The following is a 21,307-nucleotide window of genomic DNA, read 5'->3' as shown; positions in this document are numbered from 1 at the left end:
GTATCGATTTATATGATGATTTAATGAGATTATAATGATTTCTATGGGACAACAGCTGAAAGATGAAGTGAGTGAGTTAGGTGAAGATTTTGTATTTTTGGTATTTATATTTATAAAGCAGATTAAGTGCATTTAATGTGTTAAATAAATACAGTTTCTTAGTACTTTTCTGCATAAATAGTTGTTATTGTATAAACTCCTGTGCAGTTGTAGGGTGAATACAGCAGGGCATGTCTTCAGTCCACAAAAATATTTGACAGCAGCTAGAGCTAGTGATCGCCTCTCAAATCATACCGCCGTCGAGGTATGTTTTTCATGAGGAAACTACATTATAACAAAGATCAGAAAACAGTGTCATATATAAATCTATAAGGGCTCTGGAGTTGGTCATGTGATCTTCATCTTCACTGGTGGAACTTTAATGGCCGCCGCTCTCACCTGAGCCGTGAAGTCCACACCCAGAGGAGCCCTGAAAGACAAACCATGTATGTCAGATGACCTCCCATCCTCCCACAGCCATGTGTGTCAGATGTCCTAAGATCTTCCTACAACCCCGTGTGTCAGATGCCCTCCCATTCTCCTACAGCCCTGTGTGTCAGATGACCTCCCATCCTCCTACAGCCCTGTGTGTCAGATGCCCTCCCATCCTCGAGTACTTTTTTAAAATCATCCGTGTGGTTGGTGCTCTATCCAGTATTGAGACTTATAATTGGAACTACTATAATTGGGACTACTACTGTATGTCCTGTCCTCACAGCCTTAATCCCCATATTTAACAGAAATTGAGTAGTATTCAAAAACACTTCAAGTTTAATTAAAATAAAATCAATAAAAAAGACGAACTTTGGTTCATAGCGGATGTCCACATCAGGAGACAGGATTCCCTTCTTTTCTCTGAATCTCTCCACACCATTCCTGGATGAAAATATAAAAAAGCAACTAAATTATTACAATTATAATTTTACGTTAAGGAACTGTATGTGGCCTGCACTGGTGTATGTACCTGTACTAAATGGTGCTAAAATGTGATTAAAATCTAGAGCCTTAACCTGCAGACACATCCAACATTGTCTCATTCACAGTTTATGTTCAGGTCTCAAGTGAAAGTTCAAACCTCCAGAATTCCCTCACTAGGCATTTTAGGTTTAAACCAACTGGATTTCAGTATTGAGACTGGCAACCCAAATGAGACTCATGTGAGAATCATTCTGCTTTCTGATTTATAATCGTATTGAACCAAAACATAACATAACATATCATAAACAACAATGTTGCCATATTTGATTTGAACATGAAATAAAAAGGTTGAATATGTTTCCTTTAAATATGGAATAAAATGAACTAGTTTTGAATTGTCTCATTGAGGAACCTCACCAGGCGATCATGACCCCATTGTCAGTGCAGAGTTTTGGGGGAGGACAGAGCAGCCTCAGACCCTCTCTCTCTGTGATCACACTCAGGGCTTTTCTTATGTACTGGTTACTTGCCACTCCTCCAGACAAAACCTGAGACAGAACAGAGTAAAACTTTTTCTAAAATGAAATAAATAAATAAATTGCACTGGACACAGAAGCGTTTACAAGAATGTTTGCAGATCACTTTGATCTCAATAATAGAAATGAAGTACAATGTAAACAAAAGGAAAAAGTTTGTCTTGCCCCTATCTGGGACTATGACATCCAGATGATATCTTCAAATTGTCTTACTGAATATGTTAGTACACTGCCAAATTCCAATAGACAAGTTTGTTGAGATCACAAAAAAATTTATAGAGCTATGTAACTTTCTGGAGGTGGTATGTCAGCTGCCTGATTCAGTGGAAACACAAAGTTAAAACCATACACACATACATTAAAACTACGGGTGTCAATTGCGATTAATTAATTACAGTCATATTTAGCGCGTTATGTTTTTTAATCGCGTTAATCTCATTTTTAATCTCTAACTTTACTGTTTCTGTATGCGAGTTGCTTTATTATAAAACCTGTTTTTATGTGTTCTTGGGACAACAACACACACACACACACACACAAAACACATTTATACATTTTTTTATTTCGGTAATTCCACTCATTGCCGGAAACCCGCACAAAACGTGCGCAGCAACAGCGATGTAAACGTCATGTTAACGTTGGCGGCGTCAGTCGCACAATGGACGAGGTCGAAGAGCCAGTAGAACAGAGTCAGCAGTGCACAGCTAAAAACGCATTCGTGTCTTGGAAATTATTCTCCCGACGTGAAATATAAAAGAAAATAACAAATATAAAATCGCCTACAACTTAAATGTCACTGGTGAAAACAACCTGCATAGGCTCATGATGTCTGCACTACTGTCCTATAGTGACCTGCGACACGAGGGGACACGCACACAAACACACACACACAAACACACACAACACACACAAACACACAAAACACACACCTTCATCATCGTCATTAACCTGAGAACGCGCGGACCACGTTTCCTTCCGTAGTTACTGCGTGGACACCGACGTGCTCCCGTGAGCCGCGTGTGGATCGCCTCTAAACCAGAACTAACACCAAGACTAAAACCAGGACTAATCCAGTCCAGGACTAAACCAGGACTAAACCAGTCCAGGACTAAACCAGGACTAAACCAGAACTAAAACCAGAACTAAAACCAGAACTAAACCAGGAATAAACCAGGACTAAACCAGGACTAAACCAGGACTAAACCAGAACTAAAACCAGAACTAAAACCAGAACTAAAACCAGGTCTAAACCAGGTCTAAACCAGGTCTAAACCAGGACTAAACCAGAACTAACACCAGGACTAAAACAGGATTAATCCATTCCAGGACTAAACTAGGACTAAAGCAGGTCTAAACCAGGACTAAAACAAGGACTAAAACCAGTGATCTCATATATAAAGCATTTCTCTATCAATAATATTTTTAATATGGTTAAGGAAAGACTGGACTTTTTATTGTCTTTAAGTAGACAAAAGTTATTATGTTCAGATTTCCTCGTCTTTGCTGCTTTACAGCAAACAGTTTCTTATTCATGGAGACTTGGGCTCAACAGACAATTTGGAGAGATTTGTTAAACAATAAATGACTTTATAAAGTCACTTTTTCTATATCAGTCTTTTGATCTGCCACAATAATGTAATAATGAATTTAAATGAAAATACCTCAAATTGAAGGCTTTTCTCAGCAATTTTTAGGTGAGATTAAAATGAGATTAATGAGATTAATTAATTACAGATCATAATTAATTAATCTCTCAATTTTTTTAATCGCATGACAGCACTAATTAAAACCATAAAACCATAGTCAAAGGATCAAGCAAACCCACTCACAATAAAGACACATGTTTTTCTTGGAGCGGTAAACACAAGCTATTATTTTAGTCAATTTTTTTGCTAAAAAAGTTGAGTACTGTGGCTTTAAGTAATAAATCAATTTTAATCAAGGTTATAACACTGTTTTTCAGGAAAATTTATAGTTAAAAGGTGCAATCTTACAGATCTAACCTGTAACTTTGCCTGGTTGTTCCTGTTTTCATGGAGATAGATACTTTGGAACATTCTAAGTAAAGCAAAAAACTTCAAGAAATTCTACATATTGAACCTACAGAAATGGATATGGACCACCTTCTTTACTTGTCAGCAGCGACACCGTTCAAATGACTGCTTCTATTTTTTAGAGAATTTCAAGAGTTCATTGCTTGTTTCTCTCTGAAAATCTGACAACACTGATAGTTGTTAGTGTTTAAAGAGGAGAGTATTTTGCAAAATCGACTTTTTGAGCTTTCTACTATGTCTGAAAAAGCATGCCTGAGGAGGTTTTGAATGTCATCCATGCATGTTTGAAAATCAGTATTTTATCAATGTTTCCCTATTCAAACCCTCTTTATGGTTAGCTGTAAAATACTATGCAAGGGTCCACCCACAAGGACAAGGGTGGACAAGGGCCACACCCATGGTTCCAATTCTTCATTATTCATGATTCACAATTCTTCACAAATATACAAAAACATGATACAAAACAGGGGGGGACTCAGAGCATCAAAAATGAAAGTGAAACATATTAATATGTTGTATTTGGCAAATCTAACATTATCAAAACTATAAAAGGTAACAGCTAAATATGTGATGCGTTAGATGTTTTACCCTCTTTAAAGGACAGTGTAAAAAGTGTCATCTTCTCACCAAAGTAGGGTTCTGTTCGGGCAGTAGATGGTGTTTTTTGCAGAAAAGAATGGAGCGATGAGTCCGTTTGGTCAGATGGGCGCCGACAGTGTGCTGAGCCGAGGCAGCGAGATCATTCACACAAGACAACAGGGTCCCGGGCTCTACACCTGCAAGACGAGTTAGTGGGTTTCAGATGACATCACAACATTCTATAGGCCTATAACATTTAATACAGATACGTTTTAATGGCAAAGTGCAATGTAAACGTTGTAAAAGTTGTGTTCAAGTTTCTGAATTTAATGACTGTCACAAATGTACATTACTCTTATGGCTTAAAGTCCTTTCTTCTGAAAATAATCACATATTTCTTGTTAAATAATGACATCACTTTCTAAAGCTAAGAAAAAATAATGTAACTTTTGTTTATTTATCCCGATAACACCACATTCATATTAGACAATGTGGGTGAAGTGTCTTGGCTAAGGACACAATGACAGTTTTTTAACAACAGAAGTTTTTTAACACAAGAATCCATTTTGTGTGATGGAGGACATTCCAACCATCTGTAACTCTCACCCTCCTCCTCCTCTTGCTTCTTGATGGCCATAGACACCTGGTTTCTGAGTCCAGCGAAGGAGAAGTTACAGTCCAGAGTCTGTCCCATGGGAGTCGTGAACTTAAACCTGGTTGGGTCTCCGGTCTGAGCCAGGACTTCCACAGCCTGCCCCCCACTCAGAGAGGAGCAGAGGGGGTGCTTCAACAAGGAGAGGCGTCGGGCGATCTGCAGATAAACAAAAGGAATAATTGTACTAACTAAAAATAATGAAAGGATCAGGGCTGAACGATTTGGGAAAAAATAATGAATTGTGATTTTTCTGACAAGTATTAAGACTGAGATTCGATTTGTGATTTATACTTTAACAATAAGATTCTGTTTAAGGTTCACATTCTAAACGCGTCCAGAAGAACTGACACAAAGAAATCTGAACTGACAAACTATTAGAGAACATGTTTATACAAATCTAAACTACTGGGTTACAATTTTTACGTAGAATAAGACAGGAGATTTTTTTTATCTGTGGAGGAAATTAGCCTATCAAAAAAACTAAAGATGCACTAGTCCAGCTTTTTTCAGGTTCAGTATTCAGTTTTAAAGATGCACAATGTCACTTTTCCTGTGGAGGATATTCTATCTGCTTGTATCCATGGAGATGTTATTGTCTGGAATGTTCCACAGTATGACATTAAACTACGTATTACTTATTATTTAGTACTTATTTCTATTTTTTTTTATTCTGTACTTATAATAATGCTTATTGTCAATGGATTTACAGATTTTTACTTAAAAGAATATCTTCGCTTTGCTGTCCACACCTGTGTCTTTAAAAAAGACTGAATACATAAAAATAAATAAATAATATGGAGGCAAGCAGGTTAATAGAAGGTTACAGTTACAGGTTATAGGTTAATAATGTGGTACCAATCAAGGTTACTTGCTTAAGGTTAAGGTCAAATCTGTGGAGAGGCAACCCCACTCACAGTACGAATGCAGGTTTTTCCAAGCTTTTTGTTTTTTCTAACAATAAAAACACCTGTAATTGAAATGCAAAATAGATAGGTTTAATGGTTAAGGTTTGATTTACTGAGGACCATTCCAGACAAAGCATTAACATCTCTGTGAAGCAGGTGACAGACCCTCCACCAGAAACTTGCTACATTTTAGAATGGAAGACATCAAATATATGTTGGGAGACATACACGATTATGTAGCAAAGAAAAAAGTGAAAAATACAGTTAAATATGTTTTTATATTTTATTTTCAAGTCCTCAAAGTATCCACCCTTTGCTTTGTGGATGGCTGCAAACTCTTGGTCTTCTCTTAGCGAGCTTCTTGATGAAGTCTCTTGAAATGGTTTTCACTTCACAGCTGTTCCGCGGGTCAAGAAACGCCAAAAGTACAAAGCAATAATCAAAGCAAAGGGGGGACATTTAAGTTATCTGCAGAGTATTTTTTGTTCACAACATTCCACATGTGTCCCTTCATAGTTTTGAGGCCTTCAGTGAGAATCTACAATGTAAATAATCATGGAAATAAAAACAAAATGAAAATTTGTCCAAACTTTGACTGGTAGTGACATAATGCATCTCACCTTATCCAGTGTGTCTCCTGGCGCTTCATCCAATGAGTGTCCAAGCAGCAGAAAATCGTCCACGCCTCTAGCCACGGCGATGAGAGCGTGACCTCCCGAAATCAACAAAACCAGGAACGGAAACTCCACCTATTCAAAACACACACTGTAATTGATATTGTTTGACAATTTTTTATCTGTTTTTACAGTAAATTTGTGTGTAGTTGCGATGCTGTGAATGATTTTAACAGGCACTTTGAGATTTGTTTTTCAAATTTAAAGTGCATTACAAATAAAATATATATTTTTAGTAGTAGTTTTACCTGCTAGCGTTGTGACAATACTAAAATTTCAAACTCGATTTCAGTAATGAGGAACAGACTAGATCCTCAATGCTTAATCTGGTACCATGATTAAATACTCTTTCTTTAAACAACAGGATGCGATTTTCAGCATTTAATGGTAGTACTTTCTTTTCTATTCCCATGTGGTCTTACATCTGTGTAATCCCTCAGTGGTCCAGGTAGGTTCCATAGTGTTCATGGGCGTATAGTATAGTCTATGTGCTCTTATACTTGTTCTGACACAGCTCAAGATTCATTCTAAAGACATTCAGTCCTGTATGTAGTATCGATATTACTATTTACTTTTAAGTTTAGTTTTAGTATCGATTAGTATCTGAATATCGATCATTTTAACAACCTTATTACCTGCTCCTCCATCCTCACGGTCAGTGCGTGAGCTTCCATGTGATGAATGGGGATGAACGGTTTCCTGTGCAGCTTCACAAACTTAAGACTAAACTCCAGTCCGATCCCCAGACTCAGGGCCAGTCCGGGTTTTACTGTTGTGGCCACGGCTGATAGCTGGTGAGGAGAGACGCCGCTGAGAGCCAAAGCTTCATTCACAACACGCTCAATGTGCTCCCGGTGCAACTGCTGAGCAACTGTGGGGATGATGCCTCCAGTTCTGAAAATATACAAGAAAATACGCTGTGGCAGAGTGGTTATCCTGTCTTCCCCTTCCAGTAAGGAGGTTGTGGGTTAGACTCCTGATCTCTCTAAATGGAGTGTGCATGTTCTCCCTATGTCACTGTTACATCCAGTCTACTCTGCAGTGTTTTCCATGAGTAGAACAATGGCATAACAAAATCTCACTTTATTGTTCCTTGTATTGTCATTAGCATAGAAGTAACTACATTTAAATATAAAATACAGTCATTAAAGGGCCTATATTATGCTGTTTTCTGATCTGTTATAATGTTATTTCCTCATCAAAAACATACCCAGAGTTTTGTTTTGTTTCATTCACACAGGTTTAAAATACAAATTCAGCATATTTGGGCTGCGTTTTTCTTTCAGATAGATAACACTCTGTTCCATCTTGTGATGTCATGTGTTAATACAGGAAGTGCTCCACTGTGTTTTTAAACTCCGTGCACTTTCATTAGAATCATTTGAATATAACAGAATCATTCCTATATAACAATAACTGTAAGACTGATATGCACTCACTTTGTATACCTATGTTGCACTATACTTTTGTACTACTATTAGCTGTAATAAAAGTATTTTTAAAATTTAGTCAGACAAATAATACTCAGTAATAATAATACTCAAACATGTGTGAATGAAACAAAACACAACTCTGGGTATGTTTTTGATGAGGTAGCATTATAACATGACTTAAAGATCACAAGAATCCATTTTGTGTAATGTAGGACTATGGCTGTGCAATTAATAACATTTTGAATGCAATTTCGATTAGGTATTTGAGATGATCTCCAAACTCATTTAATCAGGTTGAAATGAAAGCTTAACTGTTTATTTGGGAATTTTAAAAATATAAATAAGTATATTTATTCTAGAAATATGTAGAAAAGCTGGATATATAGTTACATAGGATACATTTATGTTTTTCTATGATTTATTTCATGTTCAAAGTATATTTTATTCATTTTATGCTTTATACATCACAAAACTGCCCTAATTTGTACCCTATATTGCTTTTCCTTTTGGAAATTTTGTGTAAATTTTCAATAATAATAAAATTTTCGATAATTTTTTTTTTTTTTTTTGAGAGAGAGAGAGAAATACTGAATAAATACATTGTGTAACTAAAAAAAAAATAATCGTTTGAATAAGTCATTTCAATATTGACCGAAAATAATCGTGATACGTGATGATTCCCCCCCCTACTCCCCCCTGCTATGTGTATTTCAGCGCATTCCTTAGACTCCAACAATCATTCATTTTTTACCTGAGATGAACTTCCTTCTGTGAGTGTAGGGACTCCCCGAGGACAGTCCCGTTGAGATCCAGTACTGCAGCCCCGGTGTCATCGCAACTCGTCTCGATTCCCAGCACCAGAGAGGAGGCTTTGGCACGGCTCTGTCTGCGCACACAGCCGCGTCCGAACACTCCAGCCCGGCGTAAGATTGACCGAAACATGGCTATAGTTACCTCAGCTTAGCTCTTCAAGGTTAGTTCATGCTTTAAACAAATATTTTGTATCACAATCGCAAGCAAAACTACTTTTCTATAACATTGCATACATCGAAACATTAGCTAAATATGTAAATAAGTGTTTAACATGTGTTTTTCATTGTAAATGGTCAAAAAGTTGCTCAAATAAGTCCATCCATGCTTTCTGTTTTTCGGTGTCACACAAAAATAAACCCGAGTTGAAAGTAATTAATCACATTGGTTCTACAAGCGATCACACAACACACACACACACACACACACACACACACAATAATAATAATAGATCTCATGTAACTTGAATAATTACTTATTTTAAGTATGTGTATTTAAAAAAAGATAATGGCATGTATTTTTTAGTCTGGGGTGTTAAAAATGTTACACTTTTAGACGGACATTTTCCACTGTTGCACCAAAGCGGAAGCAGGGCAATCTCATGGCGTGGAGTTTGGGAAGATTTGCTCTGTTTCGGTTTTGTCATTAAAAAACGTCGAAAGGACAATAGGTAAATGAATATTCTTACTCTATCCATTATTTCCTCATTGTGCGCATTCGTGTCATGCATTTGGATGAATTGATGCTTCCCAAAATGTCTATTTGGTGTGTTAGATTGCCAATGTTATGTCAAAACGTGGTAAAGTATAGACATTCAAAGCTATCTCAAGATAAATTAAATAATGTAATGCATTCGACACCTTCTTGGGTACAATTTTGTCCCGCAATGGGGCTGATGATTTAGTAATTTATTCCACTGAGAGTGATTCACAGTTTTGTAAACTAAGCCTTCCTTCAACTACCTGTTTGGTTCCTGATCTGCTGATACGTTTATTTAGTGAACGTCGCTTAGATGGGGAAAATATTATTGACTCCAAAATTTGTCAAAATTTATTATACATTTATACTTTTATTAGGTTTATTTGTGATATTTTCATTGTCTCTTTCTAAAATGTATCCATTTGAAATTTAAATGTTTAAAAAAAATTTGGACAAGTATTACGATTGTGATTTGATTTTATAGTTTGAAAAGACTGATATTAACAGCAAGTGTTCAATTAATTTCAGAATGCTATGAGAGGTTTAAACTATAGGTACAACAAGATTTCTCTATTAAAGGTCCTAAATTACACAAAATAGACTCTTGTAAGCTTTAACTTAAGACCTGTTAGAATATTGTTACCTCCTCAAAAACATATCTGAAGTTTGAGTAATCCTTTATTATTAGTCTGTCTACATCTCCAAAGCTCTAAATGCTCTGTTCCACCTTATGATGACAAGAAGTGGTAGTTGAAGTGAAGCAGATGAAGTTAACGGCTACTTTTATCTTTTGTCCACTAGAGATTGGCAATTCCAGGTCTTAAATTAAATCCAATTGATTTTAGTGAAGGTGTATTGACTTGAAAAACACAGTGAAGCACTTCCTGATATGACATCACAAGATGGAACAGAGTGTTTTCAATATAAGAAAATAACTCAACTACGCAGGCTTTGTGTGTTAAACATGTGAATGAAACAAAACACAACTTCAGGTCTGTCTGTGATGAGGAAACAATATTTTAACATTGATAAGAAAATAGTGTTATATAGGCCCTTTAAAAGACAGAATAATTAGTTAATTCCAGAGGACATTTTATGATCTAAGTATTTTTTGGACCAAGTGAAATTGCAATTTTAGTTCACTTTTGAGTAATAGTACAACCCCTCAGTTCATTCCTCAGCAGGAAGTGAAGACAAGGAACTCATTTGGCATTTTATCTTCCCAGCGAAGCCATGGACGAGACACCATCTTGTATTTGTGAAGATCTGAAGACGTTTATCGTAACCTCTGCTCCTCCGGTGGTCTATTACATCCCTGATTTCATAACAGAGGAGGAGGAATCGTACCTGCTTCAACAAGTTTACAAATCTCCCAAAACAAAATGGACACAACTTTCGGGCAGACGTCTTCAAAACTGGGGAGGACTTCCGCACCCAAAAGGAATGATCACTGAAAAGATACCGGAATGGCTGCAAACGTACTGTGAAAAAATCTCACATCTTGGTGCATTTAGCGGCAAAACGGCTAACCATATTTTGGTCAACGAGTACAAAGCAGGAGAAGGAATAATGCCACATGAAGACGGACCACTGTACCACCCAACTGTGACGACGATAAGCTTGGGATCGCATACATTACTAGACTTTTACAGTCCGATAAACAGTAGTTTACAAGAGGGGCAACCACCGCAGACAGAAGAAAACCGCTACCTGTTTTCGTTGCTGGTTAAGCCAAGGAGTTTGTTGATTTTGCAAGAGGACATGTACACATCACTGCTACACGGGATACAGGGAAGCGAAGAGGACGTGCTGTCGGAGAAAGTGGTGAATTTGGCTGAAGCTGGAGGAGAAACAGGAGATACCTTGAGCCGAGGGACCAGAGTTTCACTCACAATACGACATGTGCCAAAAGTCATCAAGAACAAGCTTGTGCTGGGAAGAAAGTAAAGTTTAAAAAAGTACAAATGTCTCGTAATATATTTCCTGTGATTAATGATGCTTTGCTGTGCCACTGTCAAAAAAGTTTTAACATAGCCTGAAAGCTTAAGAAAGATACAACATGGATTTAAACAAATATTTGAGCATTCACGGTCCACCTAAACAGGACCATGAACACTCATACTGAGTGTTCATGCTGAGCGTTCATACTGAGTGTTCATGGTCCTGTTTAGGTGAGAGTGGCTGGCTTGAGACTAATGTTAATTTGCACAAATCAGCTCATTTGTTATAATCCCAGTAAATCAGATCTTTATGGTCAGATTATGGTAAAAGTCTTCACTTAAGTATCATAGCTTCAGACAAAGCAGTGCCTACAGTTAGCATCACCCCTAGGGAAGGTTGATGACATCAGCTGCAAAGTATCAGTTGTGAGAAGGAACATTACATTCTCACAACATAAAAACGCGTGAAATCAATTACATTTTTGCATACCTTTATTTGTAATGAGCTCCTTGATAAAAATAAATGTTTTTTTGTTGTTGAGATGGAATCCTGAACCTGAACACAAAAATGTAAAAATGATTGAAAGTGAAATAACTTGAATTTGAAAACTGAAAAATTTTACTTTCAACATTGTTGAGATGTTAAAACTAATGCACTATTAACTCTGTAACAAAATGTTTAAGATCTAAGTGATATTTATACTTGTATAGATGTAGATTGCTGCAGTCTAGATGCCTTTTTTGCATTCCTTAATCCTTTATTGCATCTTCATTACACTACATTACACTGAGCAGTTTATTGTTTGATATACTGTAACTAGAAAGACACAGAAAAAATTGCACTGTAAACCTTTTACCATTTGCATCAGGCTTTGGTATTTCATTATTCTTACTTGTCAGAGGAAATATACCATATGCCATATTCAATAAAGCTTTAAATTTTATGTGTGAGTCTGTGATTTTTTTTTTAGGCACACACAAGTTTGTAAAGGAAATCTCTGGTTTAGAAAAACCTCATAAAAGTCTCTTGAATGAACCAGAGCTAAGTCAAGAGGGCGATATCAGAACCAGATCCTGACGCAAGACTAGATGCCTTCAATGGAGCTAAACAGTCCTGCCCTCTTCATTGTTCACCCTGGTTCCGAAGTAAATTTTGTATACATTTTTCTCATAGATAAGAATTTAAAAATGAATGAGAGATTCACATGTGGAACTACAGGTGGGCTGTTATTGAGCTCCATAGCTGTCCATACTTCTATAACTCTAAAACCCTTTACTACTGGTCCTGTTCATCTGTCAAGTAAAGTCTGACTTTCCAAAATGTACTCAAGACTGAACAATTTAAAGCCACAGTATGTAACTTTTCAGTCAAAAATACATCCATCCACACAAATGTCAGTTTGTGGGGGGTAAAAAATTTAGAAGAAAAGTTCAAAAGTTCTTAAACAGAATCTTTACCCACATCATCAACACTGAAAATTCTCTCAAATTCTGGCACTTTAATTTTTTTTGTTTTAACAAAATAAATCTCTAATGTTTTAGTGTTATCTTTATTAACATCTATCATTATTAGTCTAATCATAACTTTATTTTAGTTATATATTATAAGCTTGGGCCTTATTAACATCATTGCTAAGTAACATGGAGATCAGCAGTGACCGCCAAATCCCTGGTTTTGGAACTAGATTGCTTATTTTCCCCACAGACATTCTGAAAAATGTAAAAAAATATATATAAAATTTGAAAGCTCAGGGCTAATCTCTGTGGTAACTAATGAGCGCAAGACTTGAGATATTATTTAAAATCTGTTTCTGAAATTTTAAAAATTGCTAAGTTATTAAAGCATTTCACTGAATCTTGCATTTTACATGCACATTTTGGACTTGAAACAGCTGTGTTACAAATGTTCTTGAACTTCTTTTTTTTTTTTCGAGGTGGATTTGGAAGCATGGAGCCTGAGAGGAAACGGTTCAAGATCTCACATTGTGACATAGCGTCGTGGGAGGCTGTTCCTGTTCTGTCAGATGAACTTTCCCAAGACATCGAACTCATCGACGCCTTCGCCGCCCCGATTCTGGACAAAAAACAAACTTCAAAACTGGTCCTCGAACTCAACGCCATGCACCCGCTCACCAGCCTCCCTCATCTGAAGCGCGTCCGTCCTTGCAAAAACAAGGACTCCCTACACTCTTTGGAGATTCTAATTTGCCTGGATAACAGCACAAATGAACCGTGTACTTTCGACTATTCCAATTTAGGTCTCGGTGAACCTTTTGCAGTGAAAATTCCTCGTACGGCTCCTTTGACTCGGCCACAGTTTGAACAGGCGAGCAAGCACTGGCCGACATCTTTCCACGAGGACAAACTGGTGACCACAGCTTTGAGGGGCGAACTTTTTAACGCCAAACAAAAAACGAAAATGCAAGATTACATGACGCTAGCAGTCAATTCCGCAAAAGAGGGGAAAAAGCTTGGAATGAATGCTGTCGGAGCAGTCATCGTTGACCCAAATACTGATAAAATTATTGCAATAAGTCACGATTGTAGCAAAGATCACCCGCTTCAACACGCTGTAATGGTTTGTATAGATTTAGTGGCGAAAAGTCAAGGTGGAGGTTGCTGTTCTTATGAGAAATACCCAGGTTGCAAGTTCATTTCCCCAGATTTGGAAAATGGCGCGCCCCAACCGTATATTTGTACAGGGTATGATTTGTATGTGACGAAGGAGCCGTGCGTTCTGTGTGCGATGGCGTTGGTACATTCCAGAATCGGACGGGTTTTCTTCGGGATAAGTTCGGAAGATGGAGCGATGGGGACGAAGTTTAAAATTCACACGCAAAAAGATCTGAATCACAGGTTTGAGGTTTTTAAAGGGGTCTTGGCTCGAATCTGTAAAGAACTAGACTCAATGGACGAGATGAAGTCAATGGAAAACCAGCAGAAGAATCCCGCAATGTAATCTAATGGGTTAGGTTTAAAACTTTTATTTTTGAACAAATGTGTATATGCATGATGGACAGTTGATTCTTTGCAATGACATACTACTGGGGTGTTCTACATGTATATCTATTGGTGGAATGTTTAGCAGTTACTACGGTGACACAATACACATATTAGCAAATGCTGTCAAAAATGTTTTAAAGGCGCATCATGTTATGTTTCATTTGCAGGGTCCTTCAAAAGCTTTTCTCCATGGAGATGTTATTGCTTTGTCTGGAATGTTCCACAGTATGGTATATAAACCTTCTATCTTCATGGAGACTAAACCAGACCAAGTTAGAGGTCAGATCCTCACTCACAGTCAGGATGCCTGTTTATCAAGGTGTTTTTGAGCTCTAAAGCCACCTGTAATTGAATAAATGTAAGATAGAGGTGTTTAATGTCATACTGTGGAACATTCCAGGCAGAGCAATGACATCTCCACAGAAACAAGCAGGTGATGATCCCCCAACCAGAAAAATTACACAATGCATTTTAAGTACTTTACCACTTTTACTAAGTTATGTTCCACCACTGAACTTTATTACTTACAAAAAGATCTTAGTATTTTTTTCATTGAATAAAATCTGACTGGTTGTAAAAATGCACATACCTGCCACCAGGCTAATCAACGACAAGCCCAGGAGAAGGTGGAGCATATTGGAAAGGACCAATCAAATCACAGCTATGAACACGCAAACAAACAATCAAACAAACATCATTGGGGTTGTATTATTTTGAATGGGGCTGCTGATCTTGACAGAAAATAAGTTGTATCTGGATCATAAAGTTGTTTTAAAGCCCCTCAGAGAATCAGTGCAGTGTACACAAGAACATTTTACACAAATGAATCTACTTTATGTCATATTTAAAATTCCATTAACATGAATGGGATTCTTGTTTAACAGGAGCATTTAGAGACAAAAGTGGGGGGACAGTTGCTCATTCTTCAACAGGCTCCTACAGCTCTACTCAAACAGTGAGGGATACAGGACTACATTCACACCATACTTCATACAACCATACAGTGGTGGATGAAAAATGTCTTATGTCTTGTTTTATAAGACACAAGCCAATGCGTTGTTATTATTATCATTATTATTATTATTATTATTATTATAAAAAGTGTGCATGACAAAAACTCTCAAACCTGCAAACTGCCCTAGCAAGACTGCAAATCAAGAAGAAAGTACTGGGAAACTGAGTAAACATTTACTCACAGTGCCCAATTTTATCTCTTTAATCTGCCTTTTTACATATATACATAAAAAAAAAAATCATCTTGAGTTAGATCGCTCACTCATTAAATTCTCCTTTTCTGTTGTACCATATAAATCTTTATAATTGACATAAAATGATTATTCGACTAAGACACCATCAAGTGCTTAATAAAGTGACAGACTAAAGGACTAGAGCCCTACCATGAGCCCTACAGGGGAGAGACTACAGCTGTTCCCTCAATAAAACGTCCCCATAATGTCAGAAAATGCAGCCATACAGAGCGTGACTGCAGGTTAAGCACAGTGGAATATATGATACTGGATTATATAGCCCAGGTCAATATGTGCTGCTCAGATTGTCTGATTACACAGTCAAATTCACATCTGAAAGGCTGTAGTGGACTAAAGAAATGATTCATGTATTCATGATTCACTAAACCCATGTCGACTAAAAATGGGGTGGGAAAAAAGCTTTCAAGACTATTACGTATCTCTATCTGACCGACCCAAACTGCACTCACAAGATACACCTGCACAACTATTTATGGGGGGAAAAGTAGGAATGCAATGTATTTGTATAAAGATGGTTTAAATTTCTGAATCAAGAGTTTAGTCTGCCTGTTCACAGATAAATATTGAGCTGGATCGAGTTGTGTTCAATCCACGCATCAATTTGAATTTACATGTAAATAATCAAATATGTGTTTATTGGTGTAACTGAATGTATGATTCTGTGAGTCTTCTTCATCCTGTCCTCAGGGCTTAATACTTTTGCTTGTTTTGATTAATAAACCACACAAATGAATTTGGGTTTTAAGTCATTTTAGGATTAGTTTAGTTTGATTTTATATAAGATTTTGGTTTTATTCATGTTGCAGGTCTTTCCGAGGGTCCAGGGCTGTGTGAAAAGACAGAACCTGAATATTATCGTCACATATCGTGCACATTTCTGTTTTTTAACAGAAGACGATAAGCAATTAGCAATTAGATGCTGAAATGACACTACCATCCCGACAGCCCATTTACTCCTGTTTTCACTGGGACCAAGTCAAGTAAGTCTCAAGTCTTTAACCTCAAGTCCGACACAAGTCCAAGTCAAGTCAAATACAGGCCTACTAGTACTAGCATATACTGTAAAAAGAAGTCGACTAAGAGAGTGTGATGTCAGTCATAGCATTCAGCACCGTAAAGCAATGAAAAGCATAACTTGCCTCTTTTTTATTAAGTGGTCTATTTTCAGTCGTTATTTTAGATACTACTACCATCACTACTACTAACACACTGTGCTGTGCCAAAGAGTCACTACAATTGTCGAAATGAGAATGCTTTAAAGGAGCTTTCCCTTCACTCTAGTCTAAAACTGACCCCTTTACAAACAAATAGGAAACATTAAATCTTCCTCTATTTGAACACGGACCAAAACTCTCATGAAATCATCCCAGAGCTCTGATTGTGTCAGTAATCTCCATTTGAAAGTGTGAGCTAAACCTGTCTACAGCAGTACCACAGACCACCAGTGGATGGCAGCAACACGCCACCGTGCTCCTAGAGTCTGTGCAGCATGGATCTATTATAAACATTTGATTATTATACTTCTATGGTGTAGAGCATGGATCTATAATAAACATTTGATTATTGTACTTCTGTGGTGTGCAGCATGGATCTATAATAAACATTAGATTATTATACTTCTATGTGCAGCATGGATCTATAATAAACATTTGATTATTATACTTCTATGGTGTAAAGCATGGATCTATAATAAACATTAGATTATTATACTTCTATGTGCAGCATGGATCTATAATAAACATTTGATTATTAGACTTCTATGGTGTGAAGCTTGAGCCTTAAAAACTGTTACACTCTATTTCGGATGTTAATGTGAACATTTTGTTAGTACTGTAACCTGAAGTCTCAGGTTAAAAGATCTAAAAAAGATTAAAAAATAAAAAAATAAAATAAATAAATAAAATAAAATAAATAAAAATAACAAGAATTGAAAGAACAGTCAAAACAACAGTTTGTTTATGTTCAAACAGTTTAGCAATTTAGCAACTCAAATCTGAACTGACGTTCGCTTTTACCAACCGCTAACGCTAGCAGCGCCGCTAACGCTAGCAGCGCCTAACGGTAGAGCAGAGGCGGACACCGGTAAAACAAATATGGCAAATATGTCCGAAGGGTTTAGAGCTTTTGTGGAGGAGAGGCTGGGTGCGGATGCTGAGGGCATATGTGCGCTCTTTCAGAACATAGTAGCGGACTATGAGGAAGAACTGCGCTGCACCCAACTCGAAAACCAGAAGATCCAGCGGCTCCTGGACTCGGCTCTGAGGGCTCTGAGCCCGAGAGTTGTGCTCGTCACAGCCGGTAAGTCTTCTGGATCCTTCTCAATCCTATTATTAGCCCATGGGTGTTAAAAAAAAGTATGAAGAACGCAGAAACCAGCTCGTTAGAAACATGCGCCATGGTTCTAACGGCAGAAGAACCTGTATGACTCCAAATCACTTCAGATACTGACTCAAACGTATTTACAACTTCATGGACAGAAAAGACACCCCATCACCCTTAAAGTAAAAGTAGGGTGACTATTCACCCGGGACAGTCCCAGTTTTGAGCACTTTGTCCCCTGTCCCCTCAGATATATTCAAAAGTACTGATTTGTCCCATTTTTATACAAGAAATCCCTGGTGTCCCTATTTTTGATCAATCTGATCCCTGCCAACAGTAAAGAGAGGCATTGATTGCCATTTGCTTAGATAAAATACAGAAAAGCTGCTTACAAATGACCAAAACACAAAGAAAATCTGACTATACTGACTCGTGTTAGTCATGAATGGGCCGAGTGCAGAACCTTAATTACTCCTTAATTACACACTTATTTCACAATTTTATTGTTACCAACTGTGACCGGAGTGTCTTGCCCTCTCATTTTTATTTCAATGACCCACGGAAGCTGCTGGAGTTTGGTGTGACAGCAGTTTATTCTGCACAGAATATAGAAAACAGTTGTTGTGAATTGATTTGTAGTGGACATTCATCTTGTGTTTCATCTCGTCTCGAGTTCTCCATAGCAATGAGTAGTACATGTAATAATATTCAGGGTATTACAGCATTTAAGTCTTTTACAATATAGTAATAACAAAAATAGAACAGCATTACTCGATACTTTGTAAATAGTTCTTGTGACTGCATAGTGGATTTTCATAAAACAATAATATAAAATAAAATGCATTTTTTCCAATGGGCAATTTATATCTGTACTTTTAATGTAATTAGCCTGTCTGTCATGTTTTTTATATTTTCTATCTGTAAAGTGCAACGCACTTAGAATATAACCAGATATACATTAACATGAAACATTTGTACCTTACGTACCTGCACAGAATATAGAAAACAGTTGTTGTGAACTGATTTGTAGTGGACATTCATCATGTGTTTCATCTGTAGAAAACAAGTCATTTATTAGCCGCTAGCAAAACTAAGAAAAACAGAGTCATATCAAATATAATGTAAACAAACTTCAGCAGATCATGGCCAAACAAACATAAAATAGCTCCAGTACAACACACAACTGTCAGCTTAGCAATAAAATAACTACACATGAGTGAATTAATATTTTTGTCCACACAATTTCCCAGCCACGTTACCTCGTCTCGAGTTCTCCATAGCAATGAGGAGGACTCAGAGTTCGCGTGAGTTTAGTGAGTGCAGATACGGTGGACACCAGGACATGGTGCTAGTTCACAATTCAGAAGGATTTAACAACGTTCATATTAACTATGTTACACAACCACCAATCCCAGTTTTTGAATTTGAAAATCTGGTCACCTTGAGTAAAAGACTACAGACAAGTTCACAGAGTGTTCATATCACAAGACTACACATGTTTGTGTAAATGTGTATTCTCTTGTCTCCTGCAGCTGTTCATCTCCCCTCTCCAAGTCCTGATCTGACTCCACAAATTAAAGAAGAACCCAGCATCAAACAAGAGGACAATCAGCTGCAAGTGTGAGTCTCAAACACTTTCAAACTGCAGTTTCTTTAATTTGTTAATCATTCTTATTCATGTCTATTACAAATATTCAGATTGAAATGTACCTTCAATTTGTATCTTCTATTTTTCAGGTCTGTCCCAGAGTTTAGTGCTGTGAGCGTGAAGACAGAAGAGTCCTCACTGCTTCAACAAAGACAAACTGAGCAGAGAGAGGACATACAGGGAGAGGACATCAGTGCAGAGACACACGTCCACTTAGAGACAGAGGGGGAAACAGGTCACTCTTCTGACACTGACAGTGATGAAGACTGGAGAGCTCCACTCAACTGTTCACCTGCACACATGGACACAGGGGCTGATGAAGACCACCGCAACCAAGACCAGGCCAGAGGCAGAAGCACCACTGCACAAAACCCACGTCTGTCCCCCAAATCCAAGTCTACACCAGAGACCAGAGCCACTGTGGACAATGGAGACATGTCAGGAACTGGCAAAGGAGCTGAGAGTAGGAAACACAAGTGCTCTGTTTGTAAAAAGAGATTTGTCTCTAAATATAAACTGCAAAAACACAGGAGAGTTCATACAGGGGAGAAACCATTCAGCTGCTCAGTCTGTAAGAAAGTGTTTGCTGTAAGCTCTACTCTCAAAACACATATGAGGACACACACAGGGGAGAAACCATTCAGCTGCTCAGTCTGTAAGAAAGAGTTTGCTGTAAGATCTACTCTCAAAAGACACATGAGGACACACACAGGGGAGAAACCATTCAGCTGCTCAGTCTGTAAGAAAGAGTTTGCTGTAAACTCTGCTCTCAAAACACATACGAGGACACACACAGGGGAGAAACCATTCAGCTGCTCAGTCTGTAAGAAAGTGTTTGCTGTAAGCTCTACTCTCAAAACACATATGAGGACACACACAGGGGAGAAACCATTCAGCTGCTCAGTCTGTAAGAAAGAGTTTGCTGTAAGATCTACTCTCAAAAGACACATGAGGACACACACAGGGGAGAAACCATTCAGCTGCTCAGTCTGTAAGAAAGAGTTTGCTGTAAACTCTGCTCTCAAAACACATACGAGGACACACACGGGAGAAACCATTCAGCTGCTCAGTCTGTAAGAAAGAGTTTGCTGTAAGCTCTTATCTCAAAATACACATGAGGACACACACAGGGGAGAGACCATTCAGCTGCTCAGTCTGTAAGAAAGAGTTTGCTGTAAACTCTGCTCTCAAAACACATACGAGGACACACACAGGGGAGAAACCATTCAGCTGCTCAGTCTGTAAGAAAGAGTTTGCTGTAAGCTTTCATCTCAAAAGACACATGAGGACACAGCATAGACTGCATATATAAATTAACATAGCTAATACTCTAGGCGCTGTGTTCCAAATATTTCGGCTCCTACTCACCCTGGCTCCCATTGATTTACACTGGAATATTGGGGCCCCTCTCTCTGTAACTGCTGCTGTGAGCCTCTTCGTTTTGTCCTTAAATGTTTGTATTAATCCATTACATGATTCTGGTGTTTTTTGCACTATTTAGTTTGTTATTTGTTGTTTGTTCAAAATACTTGCTCCTAATTTGTTCTTTGGAGCAGAATTCAGACTGTGAAGGATGACATTTTCATAATTATTTGTGTTAAAGGTACACTATGTAACTTTTCTGGCCAAGATGTTAAAACTTATATCAGGTTATTCATCTTGTTTTCAGATTTATTATCTACTTACCAGTTCTGAAAATACTTAATTCTAGTCTAGAGGTAGTTTATTTTAAGAGAACTTGTCAAGTAAAATTATCGGTCCATGCAGCAAAATAATTTCACCACTTTTAAGTAATTTTCTGATAGATTTAAGTGTTTATATCTTAAG

The 21,307-nt window shown here is 37.5% G+C and overlaps 4 protein-coding genes across 4 annotated transcripts; 3 read left to right on the top strand and 1 right to left on the bottom strand.

Moving 5' to 3' along the window:
- Nucleotide 1: 1 nt before the first annotated feature.
- On the bottom strand, nt 2-8,952 carry osgepl1 (O-sialoglycoprotein endopeptidase-like 1). The gene is made up of 8 exons (XM_020933290.2): nt 8,545-8,952; nt 6,996-7,254; nt 6,307-6,435; nt 4,733-4,937; nt 4,175-4,323; nt 1,375-1,505; nt 844-915; nt 2-469 (listed from the first exon to the last, which is right to left on the bottom strand). Exons 1-8 carry the CDS (start codon nt 8,733-8,735, stop codon nt 388-390), a joined length of 1,218 nt encoding a protein of 405 aa, XP_020788949.1. The 5' UTR covers nt 8,736-8,952; the 3' UTR covers nt 2-387.
- A 217-nt stretch (nt 8,953-9,169) lies between these two features.
- Nucleotides 9,170-13,156, top strand: alkbh6 (alkB homolog 6). The gene is made up of 2 exons (XM_055164919.1): nt 9,170-9,273; nt 10,529-13,156. The coding sequence occupies exon 2, from the start codon at nt 10,536-10,538 to the stop codon at nt 11,247-11,249; it is 714 nt and encodes a 237-aa protein (XP_055020894.1). The 5' UTR covers nt 9,170-9,273; nt 10,529-10,535; the 3' UTR covers nt 11,250-13,156.
- Nucleotides 9,177-16,246, top strand: adat3 (adenosine deaminase tRNA specific 3). The gene is made up of 2 exons (XM_020933288.2): nt 9,177-9,273; nt 13,177-16,246. Exon 2 carries the CDS (start codon nt 13,191-13,193, stop codon nt 14,199-14,201), a length of 1,011 nt encoding a protein of 336 aa, XP_020788947.1. The 5' UTR covers nt 9,177-9,273; nt 13,177-13,190; the 3' UTR covers nt 14,202-16,246.
- Nucleotides 16,247-17,615: 1,369 nt separating this feature from the next.
- LOC129408743 (zinc finger protein 180-like) lies at nt 17,616-20,685 on the top strand. Its single transcript, XM_055153126.1, has 3 exons — nt 17,616-17,811; nt 19,365-19,452; nt 19,570-20,685. The coding sequence occupies exons 1-3, from the start codon at nt 17,616-17,618 to the stop codon at nt 20,555-20,557; spliced, it is 1,272 nt and encodes a 423-aa protein (XP_055009101.1). The 3' UTR covers nt 20,558-20,685.
- The last annotated feature ends 622 nt before the right edge of the window (nt 20,686-21,307 follow it).

Source organism: Boleophthalmus pectinirostris, unplaced genomic scaffold (assembly GCF_026225935.1).
Source record: "Boleophthalmus pectinirostris isolate CB_2022bp ecotype Guang Dong unplaced genomic scaffold, ASM2622593v1 HiC_scaffold_1, whole genome shotgun sequence".
Taxonomy (NCBI): Eukaryota; Metazoa; Chordata; class Actinopteri; order Gobiiformes; family Gobiidae; genus Boleophthalmus; species Boleophthalmus pectinirostris.
Note: the sequence above shows the minus strand (reverse complement) of the source record. Positions and strands in the feature narration are given on the sequence as shown.